The 19,476-nt window shown below is 40.2% G+C and overlaps 3 protein-coding genes and 1 long non-coding RNA gene across 7 annotated transcripts; all 4 read left to right on the top strand.

Annotated features, from left to right (window-relative positions):
- Positions 1 to 31: 31 nt before the first annotated feature.
- prps1b (phosphoribosyl pyrophosphate synthetase 1B) lies at positions 32 to 3,632 on the top strand. Of its 2 annotated transcripts, none has more exons than XM_072438431.1 (7): positions 32 to 352; positions 621 to 804; positions 1,553 to 1,651; positions 1,797 to 1,921; positions 2,025 to 2,198; positions 2,284 to 2,443; positions 2,813 to 3,632. In XM_072438431.1, the coding sequence occupies exons 1-7, from the start codon at positions 231 to 233 to the stop codon at positions 2,903 to 2,905; spliced, it is 957 nt and encodes a 318-aa protein (XP_072294532.1). In that variant the 5' UTR covers positions 32 to 230; the 3' UTR covers positions 2,906 to 3,632. The 2 variants fall into 2 exon arrangements, with proteins under 2 accessions (XP_072294532.1, XP_072294524.1); XM_072438423.1 differs by having other exon boundaries at positions 621 to 810.
- Positions 3,633 to 4,248: 616 nt separating this feature from the next.
- LOC140353739 (solute carrier family 25 member 53-like) lies at positions 4,249 to 5,447 on the top strand. The gene is made up of 2 exons (XM_072438444.1): positions 4,249 to 4,403; positions 4,540 to 5,447. Exon 2 carries the CDS (start codon positions 4,546 to 4,548, stop codon positions 5,419 to 5,421), a length of 876 nt encoding a protein of 291 aa, XP_072294545.1. The 5' UTR covers positions 4,249 to 4,403; positions 4,540 to 4,545; the 3' UTR covers positions 5,422 to 5,447.
- A 2,452-nt stretch (positions 5,448 to 7,899) lies between these two features.
- On the top strand, positions 7,900 to 9,703 carry LOC140347123 (uncharacterized). Its single transcript, XR_011924356.1, has 3 exons — positions 7,900 to 7,923; positions 8,524 to 8,635; positions 9,364 to 9,703. It is a non-coding gene; the product is annotated as an uncharacterized lncRNA (long non-coding RNA).
- A 2,618-nt stretch (positions 9,704 to 12,321) lies between these two features.
- On the top strand, positions 12,322 to 19,399 carry LOC140353677 (SLAIN motif-containing protein-like). 3 transcript variants are annotated; one of them, XM_072438348.1, is made up of 9 exons: positions 12,325 to 12,510; positions 13,004 to 13,593; positions 15,685 to 15,821; positions 16,758 to 16,880; positions 17,190 to 17,327; positions 17,460 to 17,786; positions 17,896 to 18,039; positions 18,198 to 18,474; positions 18,554 to 19,399. In XM_072438348.1, the coding sequence occupies exons 2-9, from the start codon at positions 13,016 to 13,018 to the stop codon at positions 18,606 to 18,608; spliced, it is 1,779 nt and encodes a 592-aa protein (XP_072294449.1). In that variant the 5' UTR covers positions 12,325 to 12,510; positions 13,004 to 13,015; the 3' UTR covers positions 18,609 to 19,399. The 3 variants fall into 3 exon arrangements, with proteins under 3 accessions (XP_072294465.1, XP_072294458.1, XP_072294449.1); XM_072438364.1 differs by lacking the exon at positions 17,896 to 18,039 and having other exon boundaries at positions 12,322 to 12,510; XM_072438357.1 differs by lacking the exon at positions 16,758 to 16,880 and having other exon boundaries at positions 12,324 to 12,510.
- Positions 19,400 to 19,476: the final 77 nt, after the last annotated feature.

Genomic DNA, 19,476 nt, shown 5'->3' with positions numbered 1-19,476 from the left:
CATTACGTTGCACGTTAGTGTAGCGTGCGCGCCGCTTGAAGGAAGATGTTCTGCACACGCGTGATCTTGGGTCATAATGGAGGATAGATAGTAAAGGCGTCGGTTCTGAAAGAGCAGCTCTTGTACTGGTGGTTGTGGCTGTCGTCTGTCCTTCGCTGCTGGTGCTTGTTTTCTGCTCTGGGACATCGCCTGCCTGCGCGGACACGCTGCTCCAGGACCGCAACAACAAAATGCCGAATATTAAGATCTTTAGCGGGAGTTCGCATCCAGATCTGTCACAAAAGATTGCTGACCGTTTGGGGCTGGAGTTGGCGAAGGTTGTTACTAAAAAATTCAGTAACCAAGAAACATGGTGAGTTGTCCCGACGGTCTTTGCATTATGCAAATGTTGTAGCCTACGACAATTAAACCAGAGAGGAACATGTCCGCCGATAATATAATACATCCACGGTGTCCGCGCAGTGATGTCATGTTATCTGGGTGTTTGTCTTAAGCACCTAGTTTAAAGAGTAGCCACAGCATAATTTAAGCCTTGTTCTTGTTTACGCATGTCTCATCTTTCATCTGTAATGGCGTGTAACTAAGCTGCCTACTGTTTGTTTTGTCACTCCCTCTGACAGCGTTGAAATTGGAGAAAGTGTGCGAGGAGAGGATGTTTATATTGTCCAAAGTGGCTGCGGGGAGATAAATGACAACCTGATGGAGCTCTTGATCATGATAAACGCCTGCAAAATCGCATCCGCTTGCAGGGTCACTGCTGTCATTCCCTGCTTCCCATATGCGAGACAAGACAAAAAGGACAAGGTGGGGGTGAGGAATATCTGTCTAATTACTTCTGTCATGCCATTTGCCATCAGCATGATCTCAAGAAGCTGAGAAGCTCACTGCCATATTCACCAATGATGCTTATGCTTTTTTGTCCCTTATTCCCTCCATTTAAACCATAATGTGTTCCTTATATTTCATTGTTGTTTCATGCAAGTATAATTTATGTTTGATTATCTTTTGTTTATATTCATGCATGCATTTCACACTTTTGACACATACGTATTATTTATATATTACCACAATCTAGACTTTTTGTTACATGATCAAATCTGAAGACACTAGAGGCATGATTCCTTTTCATGAAAACGTCAAAAATGTCCTATCTACACCTCACATTTCGCCCATATAGACATTAAGATCTCCACTTTAAGTATCAAATCTTGTATTTGACAAGATTTGTTAAGATTGTACTGAAGAATTTTTGGATCTAATACTAAGCCTGATTTATTTCAGTTTTATATGAAGTTAAAAAAAATGAATAAGATATCTAAAAGCCGTTTTTTATCCAATATATGAAGCAAGACAATTATTCCTTTTTCAGATGTGTATGTTTCAAATGGATTTGAATTAATATTAGGTTGTTGTTTTTCTTTCCCTATTGCAGTTTCTCACTTCAATTTTGATTAAGTAGCAATGGTCTTTAGAGTTGTAGATATTTTTAGAAACAGGCCATGTGTGCAAGTTCACCATTCCATGTGACTGACCATATCAATTTTCTTTGCAGAGCCGGGCACCAATCTCTGCCAAGCTCGTGGCCAACATGTTGTCAGTGTCAGGTGCTGACCACATAATTACTATGGATCTACATGCCTCACAGATACAGGTGAATGAATCCACACAGAACATGCACACTACACACTACTGTACAGACACTACTGTGAGGAAATATTCATTATGTTCTATATTTGTCACAGAACGATGGGTTCTTGTAGTTACTGTAATGCTTTTAACTCCACTGATTATTGCAGGGATTCTTTGACATCCCTGTTGATAACCTGTATGCAGAACCAGCTGTGCTCAAGTGGATTAAGGAAAACATCCTTGAGTGGAAGAACTGTATCATAGTCTCACCCGATGCAGGGGGAGCGAAGAGGTAACTCATCCTTGTAAATGTGTTTCCATAATGTCCTAGATTTCTTGTTTATTATTACTGATTATGCTTTACGCTAGTTCTGACTGATATTTTGCTTTTGCAGGGTCACCTCCATTGCAGATAGGTTAAACGTGGACTTTGCGCTTATTCACAAGGAAAGAAAGAAAGCAAATGAAGTTGACCGCATGGTGCTTGTGGGAGATGTGACCGGCAGAGTCGCAATTTTAGTGGACGACATGGCTGACACATGTGGGACAATCTGTCACGCCGCTGATAAGTACGTGTAGTCAAACTATGAGATAAACAACCGCTACTTCAATCTGTTGTAATGTAAACTTATACCTCTATGTTTCTTCCTAAAGACTTATTTCCGCTGGTGCAACCAAGGTCTACGCCATCTTAACACATGGCATTTTCTCCGGTCCTGCAATCACAAGAATAAATAATGCTTGCTTTGAAGCTGTGGTCGTCACCAACACGATTCCTCAAGAAGAAAAGATGAAACACTGTCCCAAAATCCAGGTTAGACAAACATTGCAGCTGATTTTATGTTAAATATTATGGGATATTAACAGGAGGGCATAATTATTTGAACACAAAACTGCAATCAAATCAAATGTATAATTCTATTAACTGGTGAGGACACAATATTGCCGCCTACATATTATACGTAGTTGCAATTTTCGAACTGATTCAAATTACTTTCAAATTATTATTTCGGTCCAATGGATATGCTCTCTTTATTTATATTTGTATGTATTGTAGTCAACATTAGTGTATTGCAGTCCCATTGTATAATCTCTATGGGTACATTAAGGCTGATTTCACTTGTGCTTTTCTACTAACTGGTTTTGTTGTTGGTTTATTAACATTTATTTTGCTCTCCTTCAGGTTATCGACATATCAATGATCCTTGCAGAAGCCATCCGTCGCACGCACAATGGAGAGTCTGTATCGTATTTGTTCAGCCATGTCCCCTTGTAACAAAGATGTTTACATTCAACATGTAACGTGCCGTCACACCAAAAAAAGAACCCCAACCCAACACGCCTCTGTTTGCTAATATGCTCTAACTAACACTTAAATATACTGTCTGTTACTAACCCTGACCTCATTCCCATCACTTTAGGTTGCATTTGTGTGTGTTTTGGTTAGCAAAGCTATTGTTACTGTTACTGAATATTTATTTATACAAAGAAGTGGTTAATCGATGTGAGCCTCATCTTTGCACATGCTAGAAACCTTTCAGAATGTCAAAGCAGTCTCACTTCCATTGTGGTCAGGGAAGACCTCCCGAGAAACCTTTCTGTTTAGTATGTCCTCTGGCGTGAGAAAGATAAATTATATTAGGATGAATGTTTTATTCAATAGTTTACAGTGCCACTGAAGCTCCACTGAGTGCCTCATCTGTCTGAAATTAGGAACTTTCTCTTCCCAGACAAACTATGTTGTAGTCGATATGAAGGTTTTCCTCCTTTGGAACCAGCCTTGAATGGTCTGGTTTTACTGTTGGGTTTATGGCAGGGTCTCTGCAGGCTGGAGCTTCCTCTCAAACTAGTGACTTTTCTCTCATTATTTTCATTTTATCTCATGTAAAACTGGATGAAGAAATTAATTTGTGTGCCTTTTTTCCAAAATGTTGTGTTTATATTTTCAGTAAGTGGAACATTTTATCTCAAACTCTGTTCAGGAATAAATTGAATATCTGAAACTTTGTTGTAAGAGTGATTTTGTCTGCTGTAAATTTTGCCAGGCCTATGTTTGTTTTTAGCCTTACATAATTCCATTGAGGTCTGGCTGGGATATATTTACATAAGTTAAAGTTTGTTACAGTTTTTATTTGACCAAATTCAATGTTTACAATACGTGCACAGTAAAACAATATACACATTTACAAAAAGATAATTACTACTTGCATGTGAGGCATCATCAAAGAAACAAAAGTAAATGATGAGAAAATCAACATAGAAAACTAACCATAATCAATTGTGGACAAGAGGATAAACCTAATTGTGATTCAACAATATGTTGGAGAGGAATAGAATTTAATAGAATAGAATTTTGAAAAGAATTCAAACAAATCCAAACAAATTTCGCTTATTTTAGTTGATTGACAGTTATGATAACTAATCCCTATCGTCGTGACGTAGCCTTCACCGGCCAATGGTAACCTACGGGAGGCGGGACCAAATGGGACCGGCAGATTAACGCGCACTGGCCATGGATCTATAATGTGCACTGGCCCTTCTGTCGCCTTATTGCATTGTCTTAAACTATTTAGTACATTTTCTTTTGGACACGCCTTGGATGAAACTGAAACCGAAAAACAAACAAAAAATGTACAGATGCATTTAGACTTCGAGAGGCAAAGCAGAATATGTGCTGCTGTAAACGACTCAGAAAAAGAAAAACAAGATGATGAGACCTGTCGGATGCTACTCATGGATACATTAATGCTATTGGACTAAATTGCAAAACACCTGTAAGTATTTTAACATAGTCTTTGTTATAGCATTTATCATAGTGTATAATTGTTCATGTTATTGTAATACTAGGCTTAAGTGAATTCGAGGCTGTTACTCCATGTTTACATCATTTCTGATTACATTTTCTTGCAGCTCAAGATGTCAGGAGCTCAGGGTCAGAAACAAGATGAAGAGGCCCTTAGGGACCCAACGGTCCGTTTCCAGAGCTACCTGTATGGAGGCACTTCCAGCTTGGTGTCAGCGCTCATCGTGTTCCCTGTGTACAAGACAATATTCCGTCAACAGATCCACAATACTCCTGTGCATCGTGCAGTGGTCCAGCTTTATAAAGAAGGTCCTTTGAAGCTTTATCGGGGTGTGGCTTCTCCATTAGTGATGAAAACACTCTCTGGCACTCTCCTCTTTGGTCTCCAGGATACTCTTCTCCACAGTCTTTCCCGGACATCTCATCATACAAACATCCCAACCTCAGCTTTGCCGGCACTGGGCGGATTTGGTGCTGGTGTTGTTGAAGCTCTTGTTTTAACTCCCTTTGAACGGGTCCAGAATGTCTTACAGAACAGTCAGAATGATTCTCGTCTGCCCACCCTGAAGAGCGTACTTGTCAGGCTGAAGGCTGAAAGGCAGGCTGAAGGCTTTTATAGAGGCTTCCTGCCAATCACTGCTCGTAATGCTTTGGGAAGCGCTCTCTATTTTGGCTTAATAGGCCCTGTGTGTGCGTCTGTGGCCGGGGGAGGCGTGTCTCCACTGGTAGCATCTTTTGTATCTGGGGCATTAACCTCCATGGCCATCAGTTTGACCCTTTACCCACTGTCTGTGCTGGTGGCCAACATGCAGGCGCAGGTGGGCAGGGACCGCAAGGGGGTCTGGGGATGCTGGAAAGAGCTGATGGAGTCTAGACAGTGGAGCATTACTCAGCTGTACCGAGGTGGTACTCTGGTCATCCTCAGATCATGTATCCCATGGGGAATCACAACTGCCCTTTACCACAGACAAGAGAAGCGGTCGAGCTGACAACATCCTTCCTCAGTTTTGTTAGCGTCCATGTGCACAAATTAATTCAGCTTAGATTTAGTCAAATTGCCTCTACTTCATTCATTCAAATTCAAATCTGCCTTCAAAGTTATTTGTTTTTAAGGCCAGCTCTATCAATCCTATTATACAGGGAAATGACAGTTGTATTATTTAGTTGTTTAACCGGGCAAGTCCCGTTGTTTGGCCCTTAGGCTTTACTAGTCAGGAAAGACAGCGCGAAATGGGGGATGAGAGAGAGGGGAGGGGGAGGGACACACAGCAAACTGTGACCTGAACTCACAACAGCCTGGCGTACATGTGCTGCACCTTAACCACTCAACCACCTGGGCTGCATTCTATTCATTTTAAAGCCTTCACAGGTGCTAGTCATGCAAAGCCCTCGTCTTATTTTTGACAGGATGTAACTTGTGAACTTTCTCTTAGGGGCCATATCAAAATAACCACTTCCTGCATGAACTAAGAAGCTAGATTAAAGTGAAAATGAAATGTCTACTTATTTAACCGTGCATCCAGACCTGCCACGCGTGTTTCCAAGGTTTGTCGAATATACCATGAACTATTTTGTCTGTGGTTTCAATGTAACGTTTTATAACAGCGAAATGATTTGGTCTAGACAATAAAATAATCAGTATTTTATTGTTTATCAATGTATCTATAATTATCTCAATAAACTGTCTACATATAATCAATAGAACTTCAATAGTTTTATTTAATACTAATTACTGTAATTGAGGCGTTGGGAAAGAGACCCAATCTTGCGACCTCTGAAGGACTGTATAATTTCTGGATAAATATTTCCCTAATCTTCCCAGGTTGTCCGGCCAGAACAAAGGAGGACGTCAGCTTTGCTTATCACTCTTTATTTTGCTTGATGTTTGGGGTTAGGTTTCTACAATACAGAAGGACAGTGAATAATGGATATTAAAACACAATAATTCAATGAATATGGGCAGATAAACATAGTATGTATAAACAGTAAAGGTGTGAATAGTTTGCTACGTTAAAACAAGTTCAAATGGGAAATAAACAGTATACAAGCAGCAACATTCACAACAACACAACAGAGCAATGATCTCCAGCCATTTTCCAGCCATTGGAGCCGGATTAACAAGACAAACTAACTACGGGTAATGACTAATAATAGCACAGTTAAACAGACAAAGACGAAGCATTAGGAGGAATAAACTCACATTCTCAAGGACCAAACACACAGGAAAAGCACACGAGGAACGGGAAGCAGACGGAGGCACCTTGTGCCATACGAAGGGGGAAAACAACACAACAACTTTGCTAAACACAAGTCCCATCAGGTGCTGAACTATGATTGGTGGAGAGTAAGAAGACGTGATTGGCTGGACTATAGCTGGAGATCAGGTTACAACTAGTAAATAGAAACGTAAAAGAATAGCACTAATAATAAACTAATAACTAAACCGGAGTGACTAACTAAATGATGAACAAATCAAACACTATATTTACATTCAAACACTAGACCCTTGTTAACAATTACTAATAATAATATTTTAATATTGATACTGTCACAGTATCAGACTGTTGTGGTGAAGATGGAGCTAAAGGCAGAGCTCTGCTCCCCAGTACATTCTTATCCTCTCCTCATGCGCTTTTACCGAGAGGACAAGATCACAGATACAAGCGGTCGAAATGATGGGTGGCTGGGCACTCCCTTCGAGACAGGGTGAGGAGCTCAGTCACACACAAGGAGCTCAGAGTAGCGCCGCTGCTCCTCCATGTGGAGAAGAGCCAGCTGAGTTGGCCTGAGAATCTGGGGCATGTCCCACTGGAAAGAGGGAAGACCCAGGGCATGCTGTCTCTCTTTTTACCTGGGAATGCCTTGGGACCCCCCGGGAGGAGCTGGAGGAAATGTCTGGGGTGAGGGAACCCTGGGACTTTCTATTAAGTCTGCCGGCCACGGGTAAAACAGAAGAAAATGGATGGATGAATATAGTAAGGAAAGACCTTCGCTATAATGCATGATGTCCACTTGATGGCACCAACACCTCAAACTCGTATTTCCTCCCGGATCTACATTGCAACATGAAATAAAAACCCCACCAACTGAGCTGGTACAGGCTTAACAGTGATTGATTGTGCTGCACAGTAACTAGGCACTGTGCCCAAAGACCATTCCTTGTAATTAATGAAGTTTGTGGGGAGGGTCGCTCATTTCATCAACAGCGATGGGAGTGTTCGAGTTTGAGTTTAGGTGCGCCTCGTCTGGATGAGCGATGACAGCTGCAGTGTCCAATGAGAGCGTAGAAAAGACGTCCTGCAGCTTCGTTTTGACCAATAGGGTTAAAGCGGAAACCCTACCATCGATTGACACAGATTGGACCTGCGCGGGTCTGTGCGTGTTTTTAAGGGCGTGTTTCTGTATTTAAACCCGCAGAGATTCTCACGTACGGCACAGACGCACCCCTCACCTGAACAGGACAATTCATCTGCGCATTGCTCTAGTCTCAGGTAAAGAAAAGAAACTCACTTCTACTCTTCTCCCTGCATTTTCATATCACTTTATGTTCTAGTTCGAAAATATATCAATCCAGATTATTTTCAGGTTTGTGCATAGCGCACTGGTACTGGTGATCTGAAGGCTTTTTGTTTTATTAATACGCAACATGCAATAGCTTCCATCCTTATTTGTGAACATATGCATTTATGTGGCTGCTGTTTGGACTATTATAGTGACATCCACTGTTATTGTTCACTCTGTTATTGTCCACTCTCTGTACAATTATTTCATAGCCTATAAGTGATATATTTGATCATTTCTACTCATATCTCTTGCAAGTAAGTTTCAAGCACAGATGAAAATACAAAACAAACAACAAAGCTAAACAGGTATTGGAAATCTTTGAGTTGGGATGTCTTATATTTTGAGAGCTGTAACTGTTCTTTTTCTAGGTGTGGCCATGTCTGTATGAACATGTGAGAACATGTTGTGCAGATGGCATCTTTACTCAAGAACAGAAACACCATATTGTCTTTTTTCTCATTGTACCAGGCAAAATCATTATCAAAATCATTATATATATTATTTTTTTTTTGTATTCTTGCCTACAGAAAACATCAGCCATGGGTGACAAAATTCTAATCAAAGATGTGGAATCCTTTGACAGGAAAAAATTACGAAAAACCAACACAGAGGAGAGAAACTCTCTTCCAACACAGGAAGGTAGGTACATGAGAAGAGTAGTAACATGTAGTTCGTTGCCGCCAAAACAAACACAAAGTGCATTACTGATTAACTGCACGTACACACCTAACTGTTTAATAGTATCTTTGTTCATAGATACTGCAGCCATAACATTCCACTCCCACTTAACAACACATGACCGCATGCCCTATTTTCACCTGAAAACAGAAGTGGACAAACTATTGTTCACCACAAAAGTTATACAAGTAATGGGCGTCATCAACATGACAACATTCTATGTAGAAATCATAACCAAATGAAAGAACCCTTTGTGTGTGCGTGCGTGTGTGTGTGTGTGTGTGTGTGTGCGCATGTGTGTGCATGTGTGTGTGTGTGTGTGTGTGTATGTGTGTGTGCACGTGTGTGTGTGTGTGTGTGTGTGTGTGTATGTGTGTGTGCACGTGTGTGTGTGTGTGTGTGTGTGTGTGTGTATGTGTGTGTGCACGTGTGTGTGTGTGTGTGTGTGTGTGTGCACGTGTGTGTGTGCGTGTGTAAGTTTGTGCTGTGTGTGCGTGTGTAAGTGTGTGCGTGTATGCGTGCATGTGTGTTTCTGCATGGGGTGTGTGCATGTGTTTACAAAGGTAAGCTGCCGGTTTTATGAATAGAACGATGATAACATCACATTCAGCATAAACATTTTCTGAATGTTTGCATATTCTCTTGTTCATGGTAAACAGTTTTGTTGTTTTTCTCTTTCTTGTTGCCAGTTATTGAACAGGAAAAGAAGCAGAACGAGAAGGGGAATTAACAGTTGCCTCCCACGATGACTCACCTTCAGGGCGATATTACCTGACTGGTCAAACATTCCTCTATTTTATGTGCATTGTTAGAAAAAAGGAACCATGACCAGTGAAAGACCTGTCTGTCCATGTAATATAGCCTACTGCAATATTTTAATATGTTTTTTTTTAATGATTAGAAAAATGACTACTCATGTAGATTTTAGTATTACCGTAGGCCTATATACAGTAGCTACAATGCCAAAAGAATAAATTGTGCCATTTACACTAAATCATATTTTTGTTTTAATAACATTTTCTAAATCTATCTTGTCTTTCTGAAATGTTCAATAGTTAGTTAAGTGGGTGTGTCCATTTGTTTTTGTAATAGTAGTTCCACTTCAGGCTCACACTGTTTTACTCTGACATATGATATTAGATCATCATCATTAAACCCGTTACAAAGTCCTGGATACAAAAGACACACTCAAACATGATTAATATTACTTCAGACCACTGATATTAGTCATAGTATAGTGCAAAGTGCAAATAATTTCAAACCACAAACAAGTTAGTTATCATTAATTTTGAACATTGCAGAGAAAAGAAACAGGTGAAGTACATAAACAACATGCAGCAGATGAAGTTTAACACTTTAAAGCCCACCCACGTTACACCAACTGCGGTTTAGCGGCCCTAAATAAAGTCTGCTGCAATTAATCATTAATAATTACATTTACAATACCGCTCTCATTTCTTCTCTGTAGCTGTTAAAGATGTTCATTTTATATTCATATTTGAACTGTCTTCAGTTTGTAGAACGTTTTATTTCCTCACGTATAGTATTCTATCATCTTACTCCACTAGAAGAAATGCAAAAGTCTTATTGACTTTAAAATTAAGTTGTTCCCGTAAGAGATACTTCTCTTCTCAATTCTTGAACATATATTATATATTAATTGATAATACTTGCGCGGTACATGATGATGCGTACGTTCCCTCATGTATGACTCGTATGTAGCATGTAACGACTGTTAGTGAACACTACAACATACGGCGCAATTTATAATTAACTGCATGCTTTGTTTTATTTATAATTGATGTTTCTTGATATGGGGTGCACGGTGGCAGAGTGGTTTGTCTGCATGTCCTCCCCGTGTTACCGTGGGTTCTTCTCCGGGTTCTCCGGCTTCCTCCCACCGTCCAAACACATGCATGTGTTGGGCAAAATTGGCAACTCTAAATTGGCCCAAGTGAATGAATGTGAGAGTGAATGGTTATCTGTTTGTCTATGTCTATGTGTTGGCCCCGTGAAATGTTGGCCCCTGTCCAGGGTTTACCCCGCCTAAGGCTCAAAGTCACTGGGATAGGCTCCAGTTACCCTATCGGGAACAAGCAGAACAAGCGGTAGGAAAAAAAAATAATGTTTCTTGACATCTTACCTTTTAATATGTGATTTCCAACAAATGTTGTCATTTCTATCTATTCTAACACTTCAAAAAATGTTTTCATTAACCTATTGAATCATCAATTACTAATAGAATTTGTGCAATATTTTCCAACATAAATTTTGTTTTTTCAAGACAAAAAGTCAAATATTTTTTTTTTACCCATTTTTTTCGCACTTCAACTAGAAGTTCTTCTAAATTTTTCCCAGAACAAACACATTTGTGTGTTATCGTTTTGTCATAATAATAATTGTAATAATAACAACAGCAACAATTTTCTGGAAGGTTTCGTGTCCTGCCCACTGAAAACAGATGTCAGTGTTGCCCACCATATGCTTCTTTCTCTAGGCCCTTTCTTTGACCACAGGTATATCTACCTAACAACTATATTTAAAGGATTCACGTGGCTGCAGAGCCGCGGCGCGGTCAAATGTCCCAGCAGTTTCAGGAACCGCGGCACTGCCATGGCCTCATGGCTGGTTGTAATTGAACATTTAACATTTCAGTGTTACGGTATGTTTGCAAGCTATGCACTTTGCAAAAGTAAGCAATGTGTTGATTTGGGGAAAAAAGCTTAAAAAGTACATCCTTGAAACCGCTCTGGCATCTGCTGTCAATGAACAGATATTGCTCAAGATATTACAGTTTTTTTTTTTTATGACATGTTATTACATGCACAGACTGCTACATGCATCAACATGAACATCAACTCTGTATTGATATAACTGACATAAGGTTGGTTATTTCAGGTCATGTCATTTTCATGTGCAATACTCATACGCAATAATGTCGTATTCATGTGCATATAACTGCTGTAAATAAGAGTGTTTAATTTTGCCACTATTATTATTATTTCTTAATCTTATTTTATTTTTTCTTTCTATTCCTTATTAAGATTATAACCATAAGAGTTTTGTTTATAAGAGCTTATCTATTAAGAGTTTTTTAAAGCTTTCTTTAAGTTATCTGGTCTTTTACTTCTGTATCTACTTGTGTTGCAACACCGAAATTTCCCCATTGTGTGGACAAATAAAGGCTTATCTTATCTTTTTTCAAAGGCAAAGAAAAGCTTACATAACAGTGGCCAGTGGTCACCTTCAGATTCAGACGTACAACGCCAACAATAACGGACAAGGTCATGAATTATTAAACCATGTTACCAGTTTGAACACAGTTTGCTGCTGTAAAATCCTAGACTGTATCTAACTAAAATGAAACCATCACTGAAAAACTCTTGATTGACCAGACAAAATGTACAAACGTGGAAGACAACAATGTGATTCAAACAGAACAAAGACACTTTATTGTCAACGGTCAAAAGGTAATCATTTGACGTGACACATTCTTTGCCGTTTCACCACCGTGTTTTATTATTTCCTCTATTTATTTTTTAACATGGACAATAGTGACATCTAGTGGCCAATGTGCGCTACAATTGTGGTTGCTTGCAGTCCCGCTTGTCTCCTGCGGGGGCGCGCTACACGACAGGAAATGCTTGTGGAGGAGGAGCCAGTGCTGCTGCAGGTTTTCTGTTTGGTTTAACTAAAGTCTATCTACAAGCTAGTTAGCGGTGAGCCGTTTAGTGGACGATGCCAACAACGCGTCCGTCGTACAAAACCATGCACTAGTCAAACACGGGAGGACATTTTCGCACAGACAATCATCACAGCGCGGTGGACAGATCCAGGTGAATGCTGTTATTCATTCATGCAGTCGTCGCTGCAGCGGAGCGGAGTTTGATCTCCGTGTGGCGGCGGGCAGGAGCCAGGCATCTGCTGCTGAGGGACAACGGTCGACACGGCGGCTCTGTCACTGGTATCCTCATTACTGTGTTTTTACTGCATGCACACGGAAATGCACATAGTCAGGGTCATTTCTAGTGGTCAAATCGAGTTTGTAATGCTGCAACAGTGTCCAAGTTGTCTTATAAACGTAGCTTATATTAGTTATAAGATGAGGGTTCATTTATTTTGGTGTTACAGATGGTCTACTGTGCATATTTCAGTCAACAAAAGATGCTGAAACAAGCTACATTTGAGTGCCTGTATGTATTTAAGTTGTGCTCCAGTTTTACTCTTACACTTAATTGTTTTGCTGCAATAATGTTATTTACCTTGGCTGTGTGTGTTCTCAAATAACTTAATTTATATTTTTGTCTGTAACTTTTTCTCGTTAAAAAGGAGAATAGAAGCATGGTGGTCCCAGACAGTACTGTCCCCCAACCGCACAGTGGAAGTGCGTCTTGTCTCCTGGAGGCTCCTGGGTCCAGCTGCAAGGGGGCCGAGGTGGAGGGTCAGGACCTGGAGCTGGAGGAGGTCCGAAAGCTACAAGAACTGGTCCGCAGGTTGGAAGTCCAGAACGAGACCCTACGTAATCGGGGAACTAAGCTGATCAGAGGTGCCAGTGATCACACTGCGAATGTGCAAGAGCGCCTGGCCGGGAACGGCGTGCAAAGCTCTCATCCGAGTTTGGAGGACCGAGACGACAGTAGCGGAGACGAGATGACACTGCCCGTGGTCAGCCAAATTGATGAAGAGGACGACGACGACGACGAAGAGGAAAGGGGGCCGTGCACTGGTTTTCTGACACTAAGCTGCGGTGGTCGAGTTGGACAGGGGCAAAGCCAGACCCCAGATAGCCCCTCTCAGGAGAGCTATGAATCAGAAACCCTGGCCGACAGTGATTCAGGAGTGGACCAAACCGCACTGGACGAGGTGGACGTGTTGGATTTGGAAGAAGAGTCTGCAGATGTGGACGAGGGGGACAGTTGGTAGGTTTATTTACATTGTCAAGATTTTGCACAGTGCATAATGTAGTTTAATTACTTCATCTTCAAATCATCTTCATCTCATATTTGTGTTTACACGTAGATAACCCCAGCAGGCTTATGAGTAAACCTCTTGGGATTTGAACATTGGAGCCTAATGTGTTACTTTCCCCCTTCAGGACTATGACTAAACAGTGATGTTGATGTTTATTTAGACTGAATCAACTGCTGGCTCTCACAGTGGCAGAGGTGGTAGAGTAGCAAAATTTGACAAGGTGATAATAACATTACTATAAGTTAAGTTATAGCACTCAAAAGTACTAAGGAAGGAAGGAAAGTATTTGGGAAACTACTGCTCAAGTAAGAGTAAAGGGACGTAAAATCTGATTTATAATTTGAAGGTGATTTAGTGGGAAGGACAAAACATAAAATAATACACACAATCTCGTATTTAAAAAAAAAACAGAATCAAAAATCATATCTGGAGGAACTGCGCAAGAAACACGAAGCGTTTGTCACTTGGACGTACACGGGGCACATGAACCACAACATCTACTCAAGCAAGAGTATTTTTACCCCGTCACATATATATTACTCAAGTAGAAGTTAGATTACAAAAGCTTAAAAAAAAGTAACTAACGTAAGAGTCACTGAGTTCAAACAACCTCTCCTCAGTAGTCAACCATTTTGTAAGAACTTTAGCATGGAAATGGATTGAGTGTTTGCAAAGAAGCGAGTGACACGACGAGCTTTGTGTGTTTCAAATGCCTTGTGATGTGCATGATTTATGGAGTGAAATTAATTTTTTTTTTTGTGTTTGACTTTGGGCTCTCACTCCAGAAGAAAAGCAAACATGATCTGTCCTTTACCGGTTTGGCAGGTTTCACTCACAAGGTGTTTTTAATTATTCAAAGTTGTTAGAATGTGCCTATGCATTTATTATATCATTCAATAACAACTAAGATAAGATAAGATATTCCTTGATTGTCCACACATGGGGAAATTTCATTGTTGCAACGCAGGTAGATACAGAGGAAAAGGACAGCTGTTATAAAAACACTCTTAATAGAAGAACTCTAATAAACAAAACTCTTATAAACAAAAACACTTATAAACAAAAACTCTCATTTCTTAAAAAGGAATGAAGGGGAAAATAAAGATAAAATCAAATGAAAACAGCTAGCATAAGACAAAATAATACAAATAATAATGGTAAAATAAACACTCTATTTACATCAGTTATATGCACATGAATGTGACATTATTGCGTGTGAGTACGACAGTAATTGCACATGAATATGACGGTATTGCACATGGTTAAGTCAGTATTGCACGTGTTCAGGGCTAACAGTGTTTGTTATAAAAACTATTGATGGCTAATTATAGATTATTCACCATTTTGTATCCCCAGTTTGAGGCACATATTTTTTTGCATTGTACAATATAGAAAGAATATTAAGTCAAACCGCTGAGTCTTATTTTCAGTCCTGAGCCGTACCATATGTAGTATGCGTGGTTATCATTGACAAAACATCTCGTAATCTGTACGGGACCATAATCTGCCACATGGTCCAGCCCGTGATATTGGGGATTGCGCAGCATGTGATCCTGGGCCCCTTCTGTGACCACAAAAGAACACAAATCCTTAATGGCAGCTACATAATCTGAGCTGGACTTTGACAAGTCTACACAAGTCTTTAAATTTCAACCTAACAGAGCTTGACTTATGTAATTTTGTATTGGTCCTTAGAGTTAAAAATATACATAGATATTGAAGAATACATTTTTTCATGCTGAAACAATTTTCATTATGCAAGATCAAACACAAAATGTATGTGTAAAAAACGTAGTCCCTGGCTCCCTGCTCCCCCTCAATGGGGCTTTGGCTGCATGTGTGACCTGAATACTGCTGTGTTCATTCTAGTTCTAGTGGGAAATTGTCCCTTTTGTGTTGGATGATTTCTAGTTGATTGGTTAAAAACTGATCCATGTCTTTTCAAGTATTTCATTCAGGTTATAACCCTCTATTGTTTGTACAGTTACTTTTGAACTTTGATCTACCAACTTAACCCATTTGCTGTATTTTTCTTCCAGGTTGTATGTGTCCCCCAAAAAGCAGATGGCAAATGCTGGCCCAGAGTCCCCGTTAAAGTGGTGTCGACAAGTGCTTGACCATCCAAGCCCAGATACTGAAGTGGCATGTCGGACCCTCATCAACCGTTTGGACCAAAGTAAGATTCAAAACCAGTAGACTCTCTCTAGGGGGGGACTTTGAACTGCAAAAGTAACTTTCCCACAGAGTTTGGTGGTGCCAGTGTTTCCCAAAGTGGGGGACGCGAAGCATGAGCTGGGATATGTGAGATGAGTTCATCATATAATATTAAAATTATGCCAATGTATTATATTATTGAAAACCGTATGTTTTGGTGAAATGGTGTCAGATGACATAATAAACTACTAAAATTATATACAAATAAACCTAATTTATTTGATCCGGTCTATGCCAGCTCAAGTTGGTGAAACATGAAATGTTTGAAGTCTATATTTGCACATTTTTCTTATACTGCAGATATTGTCCTGTCTCCACAAGTTCTGCATGTTTGGTTTGTCTGTATGAAAAAAAGAATAGAACTGAACAAAACGGCATGGAATGAGGGCTGTCAATTTAGCAACAAAGAATCTGTGGTACGAATAAGTTATTGAATTGTCAAAAAATTCTACCACTCTTTATTTAGTCTGTATCGGTCTTTGTCCCATAGTAGTCAAATCAGCCGCGTGCTCACACTGGTGCATTTATTTGTATGCACTTCCCAATTCAAATTAAGACATGTAAATAAACATATTTATGCTGGGAACAAAGAGGCCATTCTCTCTTTTCATCAGTAATCTTAAAAAGAGGTTTGTGTGTTGTAGATCATATCTTATTATTCACTTGTATATCCTGTTCATGACTGCAGCAGCAACAAAGATATTCACACCAGGGTTCAGTAACTACATGAAGTCATGCACTGGGTTGGATTACCTTCCCCCAGGTCGGCTCTCCTTTGTTAATGGCAGCAGGTCTGGAAACTGTTTAGTAATGCATGTGTCTAGGATGCTTTATTAACTATTTTAGTGTTATTGCTGCACATTCAAATTATTTTTCTATCACTCTGCTTGTTCTGCAGCTGCTCGGTGGAGAAGCATGTACAGCAGCCCTTCAGCAGAGACAGGCTCTGCTGGTTCAGGCCTGATCTCTCCTGGGTACCACAAATCAACTAACAAATCCGTACTAACCAGTGGCAATTCAGGTAGGGCATGACATTAACACACGTCTTTGCCTTTACCTGTGTGGGAACAGCAACCTCTGTATGAATGTAGGTCACTTTGTGTCTGTGTGCACTGAAATGCTTTTGGGTGTCCTCGGGGAGCGCCAATGTTTTTTTTGCATGGTTTGGTTTTATGCTTGATTGGCAGACAGTGAGGGATTTAAGTTTGTATCTTTAGAACTTGCAATTTATTTACATAATTAATAAAGCAAGCAACAACAGATGCATTTATTTTATTAACTGAGTGAGTCTCATGTTGCAGTTTGTTTGTTTGTTTGAATGTGTTAACAGGCACAAGCGTGCACTCTACTTTGAGCTCTCAGTCCTCTATTGATAGTGAGCTAAGCACATCGGACGACTCCATCTCCATGGGCTATAAGCTGCAAGATCTTACCGATGTTCAGATCATGGCTCGGCTTCAAGAAGAAAGTGAGTATCTTTTACACCGTGGCACTGGTCAAACAATGCGCATACGTATTATGTAACATTTGTTTTGGATTTAGTGTTGATACCATGGAGTATTGGTCTTGTCGCTCTTATTTCAAAAATATTTTTTGTTAGGTCTAAGGCAAGACTATGCATCCAGCTCTGCCTCTGCATCACGTCGCAGCTCAACAACATCTTTGCACTCACTGCGCAGATGTGGCAACTGCAGTGACCAGGAGTTTGATAGTTATAGTCTAGAAGATGAAGATGAATTCTGCTCTTTGCCACCACGACAACATCGATTTACACCTTCACCCCTTGGTTCACCACGCTGCCAGTCGCCCTCAACTTCCAACCACGGTCCTGAACACAGTTCACGCCTGGGGGCTTCACGCACAAGGACCCCTAGGCGATCTCTTCAGGGCCCAAGTGCTGAACTCATCAAATTTGCTAGAAGTGAGGGTAAGTTTCAAGACTTTGAATACCGTCCAAGTCAGATATTATAAAAGCCAACACAAATTACTGTTCTTCCAAGAACATTTATATTTTGTGTTGTGTAATGTGGTTCCAGAAGAGTTGAGGCACAGCATGCCAAATTTGGCTCCCCGCACTAGCCTTCGTTCATTGGAGGCAGTCAGAAACAGCCGCAGCATGGAGGCTAATCTCCAGAGCTCTGGCAACCGCATGTCCCACCTTTCCAACCCCCCTTCCACAGGTAACCCTCTCCTGTCACCCACGCCTATTGTGATGAAAGCCACTGTTTTTATCCTACACCTGTCCTAAACTTTACACTGCATGATGCCATGTCTAGATTAGTGGGCATGAAATTCCACATGATAGAAATAACTACTAATTGTATTTACTTTTTTGTAGGTGTGACAAATGGCCGCATTCGCAGCAATGGTCAGTCTCCTCTTTCACTGCGAACCCCTGTTAAAGCTGTAGGTCCCATGTCAGGCAACCACTCCAGAGGTTTACCTGTAATCCAATGTCCCCCTGCTGGACGCAGAGTGCAGTCCCCAAGCTCTGGAAATGGTGGACCTTACGTTCCTGGAAGAACCTCCATTGGAACAACCAGAGCAGGCATGGGTCGAGGGCCAAATACTGCATCAGCATCCTCAAGAAGTAAATTTCCACAAACCCCCAGGAGGTATGAGTTTCTTGTTGGTTATAAAAATGAATTAGAAAGTAGCTTTAGATTACTAACTGACTATTGTTTGTTTTAACAGATCTTTTGGTATTTCAAAAATGTCAGATGAATCCTGGAAAGATGGCTGCTACTGAGTTTCTATGGATGAAGGGTATAGATTACTGCAATCTTAAATGCCCTAAGAATCTTATTGAACACTGTCAAATCATGCTGTTAAACCTCTTGGTCCCTCATTTCAGACGGATGGAGTTACACGTTTTCCTTTGCATGAAACATTGTGAACCCACTCCAATGATAGTGTAGTAGGTGAAGCACATTAGCACATTGTCGCTGACCACTTGAAAACTTTACAGGACCGTCAGTTCTGACTTTTTTAGTAAAAAAGTGCTGGAATTGTAAAGGTTATTACTTGTATTGATGAAGGCTATTTTAAAATGTTATAATTTATCCCATTCCTGTGTGACTTCCTACTTGAAGGTGCTGGTTGTTGCATGCCTGTTTCATTCCTTTTAACTTTGCATTATGTGAATACTTTTAACAAATCTTCATATTTCCTATTCCCACCTTCTAGGCTTATGTGTGTTTTTGTTAATGATTCAAATGCTTGTGAAAATATTCACAGAATTATGTGATTCATATAAACCACACTGCCCTTATTCAATCTACTTGCCTTGGGTTTGTGCCAAGGTGCAGGTCAGCAAGAAAACATGTTATTCGAAAGTATAATACATTTGAAAGAACAATTTCTGAGCTGCAATAAAAAGTTTACTGTAATTCCAATGGGAAATTGAAGGCTTCCATTTTAGGATGTCTGTACAGAACAGAAGAAAAAAACTGAAGGCCCTTGTCTTACATATTCACCCTAAAGTGGTGCCTCTTGAAATCAGCTGTTGTGGGTAGGCAAATAAAGTTTATCTTGGAACAACTGTGTGAAAATGTGTTTGCAATTTGTATTATTATCTGTACAAATGGAATACAGTTTACCCATCCATGACTTTACTC

This window comes from Eucyclogobius newberryi, unplaced genomic scaffold (genome assembly GCF_026437365.1).
Source record: "Eucyclogobius newberryi isolate DKJ021-1_F unplaced genomic scaffold, fEucNew1.0.hap1 SCAF_11, whole genome shotgun sequence".
NCBI classification, from domain to species: domain Eukaryota; kingdom Metazoa; phylum Chordata; class Actinopteri; order Gobiiformes; family Gobiidae; genus Eucyclogobius; species Eucyclogobius newberryi.
Note: the sequence above shows the minus strand (reverse complement) of the source record. Positions and strands in the feature narration are given on the sequence as shown.

What these genes read in the sequence shown, in the direction of transcription:
- prps1b (XM_072438423.1), top strand. Translation starts at nt 231, where the DNA reads ATGCCGAATATTAAGATCTTTAGCGGGAGTTCGCATCCAGATCTGTCA. An exon ending in TTCAGTAACCAAGAAACATG is followed by an intron (nt 353 to 620) that starts GTGAGTTGTCCC and finishes TCCCTCTGACAG; the next exon opens with CGTTGAAATTGGAGAAAGTG. An exon ending in GATGCAGGGGGAGCGAAGAG is followed by an intron (nt 1,922 to 2,024) that starts GTAACTCATCCT and finishes TTGCTTTTGCAG; the next exon opens with GGTCACCTCCATTGCAGATA.
- LOC140353739 (XM_072438444.1), top strand. Translation starts at nt 4,546, where the DNA reads ATGTCAGGAGCTCAGGGTCAGAAACAAGATGAAGAGGCCCTTAGGGAC.
- LOC140353677 (XM_072438348.1), top strand. Translation starts at nt 13,016, where the DNA reads ATGGTGGTCCCAGACAGTACTGTCCCCCAACCGCACAGTGGAAGTGCG. An exon ending in GGCTCGGCTTCAAGAAGAAA is followed by an intron (nt 17,328 to 17,459) that starts GTGAGTATCTTT and finishes ATTTTTTGTTAG; the next exon opens with GTCTAAGGCAAGACTATGCA. An exon ending in TTTCCACAAACCCCCAGGAG is followed by an intron (nt 18,475 to 18,553) that starts GTATGAGTTTCT and finishes TTGTTTTAACAG; the next exon opens with ATCTTTTGGTATTTCAAAAA.